The sequence below is a fragment of the Ursus maritimus genome, unplaced genomic scaffold, assembly GCF_017311325.1.
Source record: "Ursus maritimus isolate PB19 unplaced genomic scaffold, ASM1731132v1 scaffold_20, whole genome shotgun sequence".
In the NCBI taxonomy this organism is placed as follows: Eukaryota; Metazoa; Chordata; class Mammalia; order Carnivora; family Ursidae; genus Ursus; species Ursus maritimus.
The window spans coordinates 17,821,717-17,835,664 of NW_024424453.1; the positions used below are offsets into that span (position 1 = coordinate 17,821,717).

Consider the following 13,948-nt stretch of genomic DNA (forward strand, 5'->3'; position numbering starts at 1 on the left):
ATTCTAGAGGAACTTCAGAATTACCTTATTTGGAAAGTGTTGACACGTTATAAATTAGATTTTCCTAAGAAAAAATCTGACGTATTTGAGTTTGTAACATGTGCTTGTCTCAAAGGGACTACTTTCCTGGTAGGTAGTCAGACAGAGTGCTATGGCAATTATCCTCTATTTTGTTTTTTTAAATAGTTGAAGGGCCAGAAGAATGTCCAGTGTTGCCAGGACTAGCACAACCCATTTTGAAAGTTAAAGAAAAAAAAAAAAAGGAAACATACTTTAAAGTAATTCAGGACTTAACTTTAGGAAAACTGGCCTATTTACAGATATCTCAGCTCATCTTTATTCATTTTTTTATTCAACAAATATTTATTGAATACTTATTATGTCTTCTCAATGACAATGGAAATATTTGATTTCATTTTGTATAATTTCTGAAATACAATAATTAAATAATTAAGGTAGCTTGACTTATTTGGATATAAGTAAGGTACTTTTAAAAGTCATTTTTATACTTTATTAGCATTTTCAATTACTTTGCCTTTTTTGTTACTTTTTAAGAAACATTGACATCAGCAGTATGCTTATTTAAGAAAAAGTGGGAAGAAATTCCTGTTTCTCTTTTATTTTACTTTTGGTTTTTTGAACTCACTACATGGGTGTTAAATGAACATTAGTGTTGTATGTGTCATGATAAGCCCAAAATGCATAATTCTATGGTAATTTAAGAATAAATAATTCCTTGAATTTATTTTTCTCTCATGCTGTCTTTAGAAAGATCATTGCTCCTCTCGTAACTCGTCATGGAAAGCTGTGGTCCAACTTCTGGGGAGCCTTGAGTCCTGATGGATACTATGCTAGATCTGAAGATTATGTGGATATTGTTCAAGGGAATAGAGTGTAAGTTCTTTTAATGTAAAGTACCACAATCTCAGAATGTGGTCTAGTTAACATTACCTGAGTTTTTCTTTCTCTTTTCTTCATGATTTGTGGAAATCTGAAAACCTGGAGACCACTTGGGATCCTGAAATACTAGTGTAAAATAATATTACAAAAATCTGTCCTTTAAGTTCTAAATCTTCACAGGAACAAACTTAACTGTTGTGGAAAATACTAAGAGATCCTACATGGTAGATGGGAGTAGCCATGAGATGGTTGTCAGAAGACTAGTATTATTTAGTTAAACGTTTAGATAAGGAATTTAGCTAATTTAGCCAGGATGAAATTTGTTTTGATAGCTTTTAAAATTTACAAGTGAACAAACAAAGTCAATATTAAAGGCAATTATTTACCTTCCAGCATTTCCTCCTGAAGAGTTTTCTGTGTAAAATAGCTAATATTCTGCTTTAAAGATCAATTTCTTCACCAATATCTGATTTCCATTTCCAGCATTTGAAAAGAATATACTTGCTACAAAGTGTATGCGTGGTTGATATTTGTCTCAGAGACAACAGTTGATATTTTTTAGACTAAAAAAAAAAAAAAAAGCAGAATTCAAATAGTGTTTTTTTGCTAAGGTAGTAATAGAGTAGAATGTTATCCTTTTTCTTCATATAGATGATGGACCAGAGTGACTGAGATGTTAAAAGCTTTGCCTAATTTCTCAGCTACATCAGCTCAATTAAAAAGGGAAAACATTCTTCATGACTAAAGATATGTGCCCTTAAATTCAAAATAAAAACCCCACGCACTTTTTCTTGAACAGTTGAGTATTAAAAAGATGTTTTACTTGTGAAAATAGTAACAGAAAATTTGAATGATAAATACGATAAAAGCTCTTGTTAGCTGCAATTATGAAGCACGACAGCTGAGAAAACACTGTTCAGATCATATTCTGTTGTTTCAAAGTATTTTTTTGTCTCTGGGATGATTTGTATAGACCAAATGCCTGATATTGTCTGTGGGTATAACAGAAATAAGGGTTCACAGAAGTAGGATATAGAATTAATGATTCATTTAAGTTGCTTTAGGCATGGTGGTATTTTGTACAGCCTCCTGTCGCTGTTGTTGAAAGTATGAGGAAAAGGATATGGAAGAGGTTTTTGATCTAGTTAATACAAAAATGTACTTCATGTCCAAAAGCTACATGAAGGAATGACATCTTATGACATGTATGCACACGGGTGTGTGTGTGTGTGTGTGTGTGTGTGTGTTTCTTCAAAATGAGACAACTGCATACTCTACCAGTGAGGAATTTCTGAATTCAGATGATACATTGTATATCCTTTATGGCTATTTCCCTTGAGGTTCATCTAGAAAAACAAACTGAAATCGTATTCCTTTTAATATCTAACTACAATTCCTTGGTCAAAATCTTTCCTTTCTGTTCTCTAAAAGCAGCAAGCGTATGCCTTTAGGTGAAACCTTACTCGCTATTCTTAGGAAATGAGTCATGTTCAGAGTGAAAAGACAAATGTGGGGAAGAATTAAGGACAAAATAGAATATCTCCCAACCCTCATGTACTTCTAGCTCTATTTCTTTCCTATCTTTTCTTTCTTAAGAAATTTGAGATGGCTTAGTGAATTTCAAGAGAATATATTTTAGGAGAATTTTTGCCATACTCAGTGGTGTGCTGGTAAAGGTCTAATAACTGGATCTTGGGGTTGAGGGATCTCCCGATTTGTAGTGTTTGCCAATTCCTGTGGTGTAAATGTTTCTGCCATGGCTGATTTTGAGCTTCCAATGTGAAGTCACTGAGTATAGCTAAGTGCTCTGGGGAGCCAGTGTGAGCTAGTTGTAGTATACCACAGGTTGTATGTGATTTATTTTTGCCATCAAACTGCTTAATCCTAAATGGAAACTCTTTCTGTACAATAGAATATTATACTCTAACTATAATAATGAAGTGAAGGATCACAGCCAAAATGCTAAACAGATATCAACCCTAAAATGAAGTTTATGTAGGGAGATAGTGATTCATTGCACAAAAATGTAGTGTGTAGCAAGTAATGTCAGATGTGTGTGTATAACTATGTTAAATATCTTTACATGTGTTTGCATTTGCATGTAATTTGATTCAATAATTTATATATACAAAATTTAAAAACATACAAGGTATTTGTTTTGAAAATATAAAAATAAACCTTTGAATATTTTTTATTTGTGGTATTTTGGAATGTCTTGTCTTTACTTTCAGAGGGATATGGAATGTTCCATACATGGCTAATGTGTACTTAATTAAGGGAAAGACACTTCGATCAGAGATGAATGAAAGGAACTATTTTGTCCGTGATAAATTGGATCCTGATATGGCTCTGTGCCGAAATGCTAGAGAAATGGTAGGGTATACAATGATGGCTTGCTTGGATGTTCTTATAAAATGGCTTGCTTTACCAGTTGATGTGTCATTGTGTTTTGATGCCCTTTTCTTTCTAATTTGTAAGTACTAGCCAATTTTTTTGGTTCCGTATTGAAAAATTAGGAGCAGTTATGGAGAATAATTTGTGAACGTTTATCTGTAGAAATAGTTTGGAAAATGCTAGGTTCCACGCTGAGGCTAATTCATAAGCAACAGAAAAATTTCAATCATAAACATGGATTTGTTACAAATCAGCTTTGCATTTTTAAGAATTCATCTTCACTTCCATTTGAAATTTTATAGTGGAAAACTGACCTAATTAAAATTAATTAGATAAAGCCTGGGTGAAATAATCATTTACACATTTGAGAAGAACACACTTTTGTTCTGAAATCAATGCCCATTATTCTCTTTATCATTATAAACTGCACTCTTCTCAAAGCAGTTCCTTACCACTAAACTGAGAGAGTGATTGTGATATGCAGTATATTTCATCTGTGTGAAAAGTAATGATACATTGCTATTCTACAAGTGTACTTTCATTATAAAACTTCAATGATTGTAGAAAATAGTCTGTTTTTCAAAATGTGTAAATGTTTTACAACATGTTTATATAGTTTTCTATTTTAGAAATGATTGGGTTATTTCACTCAAATTTACATAAGCAAATGTGATTTGGGAAAAATCAGAAAAGTTGGCAAGTATTTTTTTTCTAGTTTAATAAGGCATGTGTTGTTTGAGTATATTTGTTTTCCCACAAACCTCTGTGCATTGTTACATTGAGTATCTCAGTACTTGTGATTGTAATTTGTGCTCATGTTCTGCTAATTTGACTCAACAGCGCATCCTGGAATGGCCTCTCTTACACATTTTTTTCCTTTGTCTTAATTTTGTGTCTAATGAAAGTTCTACTAAGGAATGAGCTTGGATTTATGTCTGACAAAAAAAAAAAAAAAGAAAGGGCTGGAGTTGTTTCTTTGTGTGCGCTATAAGCTTTGCTTGTTATGCATGTTGTCTGTGAAGGACATTTCAGAATGTCAGCTTCTGATCAAGGGCTGCTAATGTTATTTACCTAAGAATACCTGAGAGAGTGTGGGTGTGCTGGTCAACTTACCCAATGCTTCTCTTCATTTTAGACTTTACAAAGGGAAAAAGACTCCCCTACTCCGGAAACATTCCAAATGCTCAGCCCCCCAAAGGTGTTATTTTTATTTATTTTTATTTGTTTTTGTTTCTTTAATTAATACTAGATATGGTATATTGCCTACCAGTAAAGTTTCTTTAAGAATCTTCTTTCCATTTAGCACGGTAAAATGTTGGTATTCATTGGTTCTTAATTTGTGTATGCGTGTGTATGTTTTGTGTTTTGGGGGTGGGCATTATGTAATACTCAACTCTTAGTTCTTTGGGCCGATTTACATTTTGTGGTTGACGAATGAGAGGGTTAAACCCAAATCACTTTCATTAGTTTTTCTAGTTTTTTTTTTTTTTTTAAGGGAGAGAAAAAGTAGGAGTAAGTATAAAGTACGTCTTGACTAAAATGAGATTGGGTTACTCTTCATTATTTTTTAAAATTAATTAAAAACTAACCCTTTACCATTAAAACAGGTTCAAAAAGAAATAAACTTACCATAGTGGTGTTTGCCACATTTATTTGGTTTGGTTTTCTTTAGCTGCCTTTAATGAATAAGTAATTTCTATGTTCAGTTTTTAAACATCAGGACAATAAAAAGAATGACATAGTCTGATGAAATAATACTGACATTTGAATTCTTGTTTAAAAATGTGACATTTTCTTTGAAAGGGAAAGAAGCCAAAAGAGGTACAATTCATTGCACTTTGGTGTCTCAAAAATATTTCTGCTTTCAAACAGGAATTTTTTTCCCCGATGTCTACATCTAGGATCAATGAGAAAGGGACAAAAACAGTCATTCTTCCTCTTCTTTTTTTCAGTTGAGTGTCAGTGCTATCAATTAGTTTTGTGTGGTGTCTGAATTCATAATTAATAAAAATTTTATTTTATTTTAAATCATGCATGTTTTATATGAAAAATAAAAATGCATGTTCAGGAATGAGATATAAAAGTTGAAATTAATATCTCCTATATATTTTTCCTATAGTTAAGTTTATTTTCTTGTATTTTCCTCTATGATTAATACTGTTATTTTTTGGCACATAGGGCGTGTTTATGTACATTTCTAATAGACATGAATTTGGAAGACTTTTATCAACTGCTAATTACAATACTTCCCATTATAACAATGACCTCTGGCAGATTTTTGAAAATCCTGTGGTAGGTATTTCATACTCAACTTCATTTATTTCTTCTTTTCCTATAACTCTAAATGGATGTAAATCAGTTGGGTTAATAATATGAAAATGTGGTAAGAGGCTTTAAAAAAGTTTAAAGTTTAAAAAACAGCTTAAGAAATATAATTGTGTCTTTAAAAAATATTTTGAATTATGTATTTTAATATTTTAAATTATATTTTTTAAAAGACACAATTAATTATATTTCTTGACCTAGAAATTTTTTTAAATTAAGACATATATTAGGTGTGGAGAAAGGAATTATCAGTTACTATGATTTCTCTCAATATTTCTATTTTATATATTCAAAAATATCATAAAATTTTTAATTGTAATTTCAGAAAAACTGTTTATAAGTAGCTCACATATGACAATATTACGTTTTGATTTTCAAGAAGAGAACTCAAGAAGTTGGTTTGGGAAAATACATTTTATTTTATCATTTTATTTATTTTTTTATAACAATTTTGTGAATGTACACCAGAGACAGCCAGAGAAGATTTCAGAGTAAGTGGATTCAACATATGTAGAAAATCTGAAGTTGAAGAAATTATTTCCTTGTAACTCTAAAATTATTTCATATCTTAAATTTTTGAATCATACAGGAATTCATTCCTTGTTTGTTTTATGAGAGCCTATTTTCTTCAGTCAATTTGGAACATTTATTCAAGGGAAAATACTCTCTCTAGTAATCATCTCTGTAATGCTACTGTTCATGGTTTTTTCCTTGTCAATAGTAAAAGTTTTAAATTACAGAGACACTCAATCCACCTGATCAGAATTGTCTTTTATTTTGTAGGAGTAGGTGACATCCAGGAATAGTAAATTTAGTGGTCTCTGAAGACTGTTCAATAGAAAAAGAATGTCTTTTCACATTTTTGTATTTTAAAAGTATTTTCATTTTGGAGCGCCTGGGTGGCTCAGTCGTTAAGCGTCTGCCTTCAGCTCAGGGCGTGATCCCAGCGTTCTGGGATCAAGCCCCACATCAGGCTCCTCTGATGGGAGCCTGCTTCTTCCTCTCCCACTCCCCCTGCTTGTGTTCGCTCTCTCGCTGGCTGTCTCTCTCTCTGTGTCAAATAAATATATAAAATCTTTAAAAAAAAAGTATTTTCATTTCATCTTAGCTGCATATCTTAATCTTTCACAGAAGTGTAACTAAAAAGAGGTTTTTTACATTGGTGAGGGTGGAATTATATATTTTACTTTGGCACTGAGTCTCTTGGTTGTTTTGAAGAATAGAATTATTTTATTTCTTGGGTAATATTAGTTCCTGAAAAAATGTCCCAAATTATATCCTGAATTGTAGACATTTGTGTCAGAATTCATATCTTTGGAGAATATGAAATGAAAACATCAGAAGTAAGTAGGAATTGCTTTTCTTTCCATGGCTTTGTTTTGTTTTTGGTAAATTAGCCTGATCGATAATGCCTCCCGAGGAGTGTCCCAAAGCAAAATATTTGACGATTGTCCCATTATCAGAATTTCTAAGAAATGAGTATAGTCACAGTTGGTTCAATGATATTTGAAGAGTAGCCTAAGATGAGAAGTTAATGCCTTACTGTACGATCTTAGGGACTTTTTCCTTTTATTTCGAAAAATCAATAATGATGCATAAGAAAAAAATACTTAAAGATTCTGAAATGTGATGAATATTTTTTTTCTAATTTCCCACCGTATTTTGGAATCAGAGAATAATCACTATTGAAAGGATTAATTAGATAATACAGTAATTTGATTCTTATATTTACATGCTATGTATAAATGAAATTCATTGAAGAATTTGAAGATAACTTTGGTTCTTCCATATCAAAAATATCTGAGCTACATATAAGCAAAGATGTGCAAAACTGAGAATGGCGTATAAATCATCAGGGCCTCTCTGAAATCTGACCTCAAAAGATATATTTCAGACAAATATTTCTGCAGTGCATTTTGTTTGGAATTATTTTGAGTCTGTATCTCAGTTCTTGCCTCCTGGCTCCCTATATTTGTACTTCGTAAAGAGAAAATTAAAATTTTTGTTAAACATGTCTAAATACATTTAAGAAGAGATCTTTTTTGATACTAAATCACTCCATATTTTCATATATACCTTCTAAATATGTGGTTTTTAAATAAAACACTTGACCCAGGAAAAGGATTCCTTAGCTTATGTTGACAAAAATTGAGATATCTTAGTATGTGGTTCATGTATCAGAGATTAGTCAAAGAGAAGAATCAGGTTCCTGAATTAGCATGAAGAGAAGCTATTTCTCAATGTTTGGTTCTATACCTTAATTTTAGTAATTAAAAGAAATGAAAGGGTTAACCCATGATCATTCTTTGGTACATATTAAAAACTGAAGTGAAGAGAAAATTTTGAAATAATTTTTAAAAATCAAAATTATTTTAGAGTAATTCACTATTAAAGTATATATAGGTAAGACCCTAGTTTATTAATTTGCTAATTTTACTAATATTTGTTGGTAGGATTTTGTTTTTTATCATTAACTTTTAGGCATATATTTACCTATCCCTGTGAATATGCATAGAATACAGCCTATAAATCTAATTGCTGTAAGATTACTCAAATTTTAAAATCTTGAGGTATAAAACTTCATAAATAAAAATTTGATGTTTCATAGAATGATGTGAGCATATGCAGAATCAGACTATGTTTAAAAACATAAACTGTGGTTTCTGAAAATTCCTTTTTGTCCAGTACACATAGTCATTTATATATTGAGCAATTTCTAAAATGCATATACTTTGGATTTTCTATTACTTGGAAAAAGGTATTTGCTTTAATCTGTGCAATTGATTTTTTTTTTGGTAGGATTGGAAAGAGAAGTATATAAACCGTGATTATTCAAAGATTTTCACTGAAAATATAGTTGAACAGGTTTGTATTAATAATTACTATGATGTGTAGAGTACTTATGCTCGTTCCAGAAGGGAACAATATTACTGCAATATTGCGTTAGCAGAGGATGTTGTTAAAGTGCAGAAACCATCTTTTAGGTAAAAATCATGTAGCTTAATTATAAATGTTATAGCCTTAAGGGTCATACAGTTGTAAAAATGTAGAACATGGAATTGAACAATAATTTTAAGATCATGCCCCTTTTTTGGCATGCTTCCAAATGTTGTAGCTATTTCAAACCACGAAAAATAAGGAACCTTTGGCAAATCTCTGGTGTAGGCCCATTCAGTAAGTTTATCTTTGAAAGAAATTGAACTTAAAGAGTCTCTTCTCAAAGGTGTTTTTTTTAAATGAACTCTAGATTAGTGTTCCAAACTGTTGCTAATAGCTTATTTCAGAGAATGTAAGGCATCTTTGATTCTGAGATGCTCTGTTATTTTGTGTACTATGAGAAAGAATAAGAATACTGCCAATTAAACTAGGACACAATGTTTTCTAGTCATTTAGAAACTTTTTATTTTATACATATTGGAAGAACTAATTTAGACTTATCAAGGTATAGATGTTATCATATGTCATAGAATACTGTATACATAATAACTTTCATTTCAATGGCAAATCATAGTGTAAATTATTTACAAAGCATTTCAAAGGGCAGATCAACTCAAGGGCAACACCAGCTCCATACGTGCGTGTACAGGCACACACACAGATATTACATACACACAAGGTAAGGCAGAATGAAAATTTGCCAAGTATATATACACTGTAGTATTACAACTACATCGCAGTGGCTGCTTGGTCAAATGTGAGTCTAAGATATATCTTGATTTTACAGATGTTAAAATGCAAAAAAGAAAAAAGTCTTAGCATTAAAGAAAAGCTATATTATTTGTAACAGTAATGTCAGTAATGTTGAGCAAACCTCTTAAAAAGGCATCTAAGTGAGATGAATATTCAATAGTCCATCCTGTCATTTTTGAAATGCAAATGCCATTTATTACTTAAAAGATACAAACTATTATTCTCTTAATGGTGATGCCTTGTTTTATAGCCTTGTCCTGATGTCTTTTGGTTTCCCATCTTTTCTGAAAAAGCCTGTGATGAATTGGTGGAAGAAATGGAGCATTACGGCCAGTGGTCTGGGGGGAAACATCATGTAAGTGGTAATTTCACACAAGTGAATGTGGATTAGAAGCAGGGGTAGATTATTTAGTCACTTAGAGGGGATTTATCTCTTTTGTCATGTATCTCTGACTCCTAGACCTAAATGCAGGGGCTAGCCAAGGCTGTCAGGAGAACTCTGGTAGTATTTAATCTATCTGGCCTCAGGTTCTCATTTATGTATGTAATTACACTGGATGGTTTCTAAAAGTCAGTGTCTCCAGGCTGGAATGGTAAGGTAATATTTGTCTATTTATTCTGTGGTATTGGTCTTCTCCAGGGCCACTTGTAATTCTCTGCATTTTCACAGTGAGCTATAGTGAAAGGACCAAGACAAAGTTTATTTGGTTGACTGCCAAAGCGTTTTGTGTGTGTGTAAACATTGGAAGAAGGAATCTGTTTGAATGCCATTGGTGTAATTCAGTTTTGCATTTATATTCGGTGTCAAAGACTTGGCAGGAAGTATTGCTGTTGGTGGTTCAATGTGTTTCTTTTCCTCTGAGAATCCACAGACGCCTGCTCCTTAACAAGGAATTCCAGGGGAATACTCTGGAATATTACTGTCTCTGCTCAACTTCATACCCCAGCTAGTTAGCTGACAAGAGAGACAGAAGTTCAAAGTTTGAGGAAGAACTTGAAGTCAGCAGGTTGTAGAAAAATAAAAAGCAATCATGGAAGGACTTTGGTTATCATAAAATTGAAGTGGGGAACGTAGCAAGGAAAGCAAGCTTGTTTTCAGTGGTAGGAGATACAAAGGGCAGACAAGCAGAATCTTTGTCCGTCAAGTAGCTCAGACTGCCTGAAGGGTTACTGTAAAAAACTAATTTTTTAGGAGGCATGGGAGGGCTTTGGAAATACATTTTATTTACTTTATAGTCAGACCTCACATATATATTAAATAAGTAAGAAGGGAGTCTACTGACTTTGCAATGCTTTGCTTCATCATTGATATATTTGCAACACCATGTTATCTAAGTTATTTTGATAGTTTTGTAATTAAAGCAGATGGTGCACCATAATTGAACAACTGTTATTTTTGTTGTCTGTTGTGATCTTGTGGTTGAAAAAAATTCTAAGGTAATATAAATGTGAATTGCATGTGGACCACACTTTATGACATCATGAATGCTGTTTCTAGGATAGCCGTATATCTGGTGGTTATGAAAATGTCCCAACTGATGATATCCACATGAAGCAAATTGATCTGGAGAACGTATGGCTTCATTTTATCCGGGAGTTTATTGCACCCGTTACGCTGAAGGTCTTTGCAGGTTATTATACGAAGGTAGTTATCCTCCCATTCCCCCTGTCTACCTCCTACTAGTTTTTATACAAATGTGCTATTTTATATTTTTATTGATAAGCAAATCCATAGGTTTACTTTGCTTTTCTAGGGGTTTGCACTATTGAATTTTGTAGTAAAATACTCCCCTGAAAGACAGCGTTCTCTTCGCCCTCATCATGACGCCTCTACATTTACCATCAACATTGCACTCAATAACGTGGGAGAAGATTTTCAGGTAATTACGGCTTTGATGTTTTACATCTTGTAAAAGAAATATGTCATTATGAAAAGGCCTTTGCCTTATTTTTTTAGATTTTGGTTAGATGGCATAATTTGAATTTTCCCACTGATTAAAAATTAAATATATAAGCTGATATACTTATTTGTTCCATCTCTTTTAGGGAGGCGGATGCAAATTTCTAAGGTACAATTGCTCTATTGAATCACCCAGAAAAGGCTGGAGCTTCATGCATCCAGGGAGACTCACGCATCTGCATGAAGGACTTCCCGTTAAAAATGGAACGAGATACATTGCAGTGTCATTTATAGACCCCTAAGTTATTTACTTTTCATTGAATTGAATTTTCTTTTGGAATGGACGAACATGTCTTTGAAGTTGTGCTTGAGAAGATGAGAGGAATATTTAAATAACTTCAACAGAACAACTTCACTTTGGGCCAAACATTTGAAAAACTTTTTGTAAAAAATTGTTTGATATTTCTTAATGTCTGCTCTGAGCCTTAAAACACAGATTGAAGAAGAAAAGGAAGAAAAAGTAAAAGCAAATATTTATTTCTATGCCTTATTGTCTCTGAGAATAATGACAGTTTTCTGAATTTGTGTTTCAATTGATAAAATATTCAGCTATAAATGTACAAGTGACAAGAGACTAATAATGTTTTATTATTAAAAAAGCATGAGAAGAATTTTATTTATTAACATGTAAACAAAATGAATATAAGTGAAAATCGGCAATTTTTGAAACATTGGAAAACTGGAGTTATAACTGAATTTGTATGCAACTAATTGTGTAAAGTATTTTTTTGATGACCTATAAAGGTGCCTTTTATAGTAGTTACTGAAGGAATACAAAGAACAATAAATATTTCTCCTCAAGAAACTTAGTACAGAATACAACGGAGGTTTAGAGCCAGTTGTAAACATTTTTGTTTAGATTGTTAGACAGGGTTTTTTGTTGTTGTTGTTGTTGTTACATTTGTATTAGAAATCAAACCCTATATTCCTTCAGATTAATTTTCCAAGGAGGATTATATTGAGTAGGTATTAGATTTAGGAAAGTTTTCAAGCCTTTCCATTTTGTAAAGTATATCAAATATCACCTTAAGATCAGCAAGTGTCCTTAAGTCAAAACAGGCTTTTGATTTTTAATTCTGGAAAATAATGAGGAAAAAGAAAATTTCATGAGATTAGTAGTAGCATTTTATGATTTTTAAAAAACTTTGTTAAGTACTTGAATTTTATATCAGGAAAATAAAGTTGGTGAGCCTTTCTTCTTCTCTTTGCCCTTTGCCTCCCTCCTTATTCTTTTTTAGAGAAGGTTATTTACCTTTTTGTCTTTCCAGCATAGTCTATTTTATCCTTCCTACTCTTTTTGCTACCTTTTCTTAGTCCCATTTTTAAAAAATTCCCTAGCACAAAAAAATTTGTGACCTGATTTTTCACCATTTCTCTGAGTGAGGTTTAAATATACTCATTGTAGCTACTGTTTTTAATTTAAAGATTAAACTTGAAAAAAAGTTCTAAGTCATGGTGCCAAAATAAATTTTTCTAACACTGTGTGTTAGAAAATTATGAAAAATAAAATAATTTAAAATAATTTTCTGGTGGTCTCTTTATTACTGGTGATTTATCTTTAGAAGAGAATGTATGGATGGAGTATCCTAAAGGAATGTCTGGATGTAATAGGCTATGATTTTTTCATTTTGATTGGTGAATTTACTGACATTATAACTTAATGAAAACTCTACTTATTGAATTATGAATTGAATTGCAATATCTTCAATCTCATAATGACTAGGGATTGATCTAATTTATTTTACAAGTGAAGAAATAGAGACAAAACATTTATTCAATATATATTTATCCAGTGGTATATTTATTCATTTATTTATTGACTCTTCAGATCACATTTATTAGGGGGATGATTTTTTTTTTATTGTGTTCAATTAGCCAGCATTTGGTACATCATTAGTTTTTGATGTAGTGTTCAACGATTCATTAGTTGCGTATAACACCCAGTGCTCATCACAATACGTGCCCTCCTTAATGCCCATCACCCGGTTACCACATCCCCCTACCCCCTCCCTTCTGTAACCCTAAGTTTGTTTCCTGGAGTCCAGAGTCTGTCATGGTTTGTCTCCCTCTCTGATTTCTCCCCCTTCAGATTTCCCTCCCTTCCCTTATGGTCCCCCGTGCTATTTCTTATGCTCCACATACGAGTGAAACCATATGATAATTGTCTTTCTCTGCTTGACTTATTTCACTTAGCATAATCCCCTCCACTTCCATCCACGTCGATGTAAATGGTGGGTATTCAACCTTTCTGATGGCTGAGTAATATTCCATTGTATTTATGTATTCAGTGGTGTTTTCAAGTCCCTACTATGGGCCATGCACTGTTCCAGGCACTGAGGAGATAGTGATGATCAAGATTATAATTACTGGAAGATGGATTTAGGAAATAAGGAAGTTGGGTTCTACCTCTTTTCTCTTCTTTGGTGGCACTTAATACTCAAAGTAAATTCCTGTAGCCCATCAATTTTGTTGAAGAGACGTGTTACTAATTATTTCTGAATTACATTACTATACTTCAGGGATAGTATTCTAAATATGTAACAACTGGTATGTCATGGATGCCAGCCTATCAGAGCAGACTGTGGTTATAAAAACAGAGTCCAAGCCACATAATGTCCCTTGTAATACACTTCAGAAGAAATACATCTGCTAGATCCTAGTTCTTTTCAGTTGTGGTTG

At 32.4% G+C, this 13,948-nt stretch overlaps 1 protein-coding gene across 1 annotated transcript in view; it reads left to right on the plus strand.

The window, feature by feature from the left end:
- PLOD2 (procollagen-lysine,2-oxoglutarate 5-dioxygenase 2) overlaps positions 1–12,742 on the plus strand; it is a 93,992-nt gene extending 81,250 nt beyond the window's left edge. Inside the window, exons 12-20 of the mRNA XM_008711108.2 lie at positions 769–894; positions 3,132–3,273; positions 4,430–4,492; positions 5,473–5,586; positions 8,419–8,484; positions 9,560–9,664; positions 10,808–10,954; positions 11,064–11,189; positions 11,356–12,742. Of these exons, the coding sequence (XP_008709330.2) occupies positions 769–894; positions 3,132–3,273; positions 4,430–4,492; positions 5,473–5,586; positions 8,419–8,484; positions 9,560–9,664; positions 10,808–10,954; positions 11,064–11,189; positions 11,356–11,511 (1,045 nt within the window). The 3' untranslated portion in view covers positions 11,512–12,742. The remainder of the gene's footprint in view (positions 1–768; positions 895–3,131; positions 3,274–4,429; positions 4,493–5,472; positions 5,587–8,418; positions 8,485–9,559; positions 9,665–10,807; positions 10,955–11,063; positions 11,190–11,355) is intronic.
- The last annotated feature ends 1,206 nt before the right edge of the window (positions 12,743–13,948 follow it).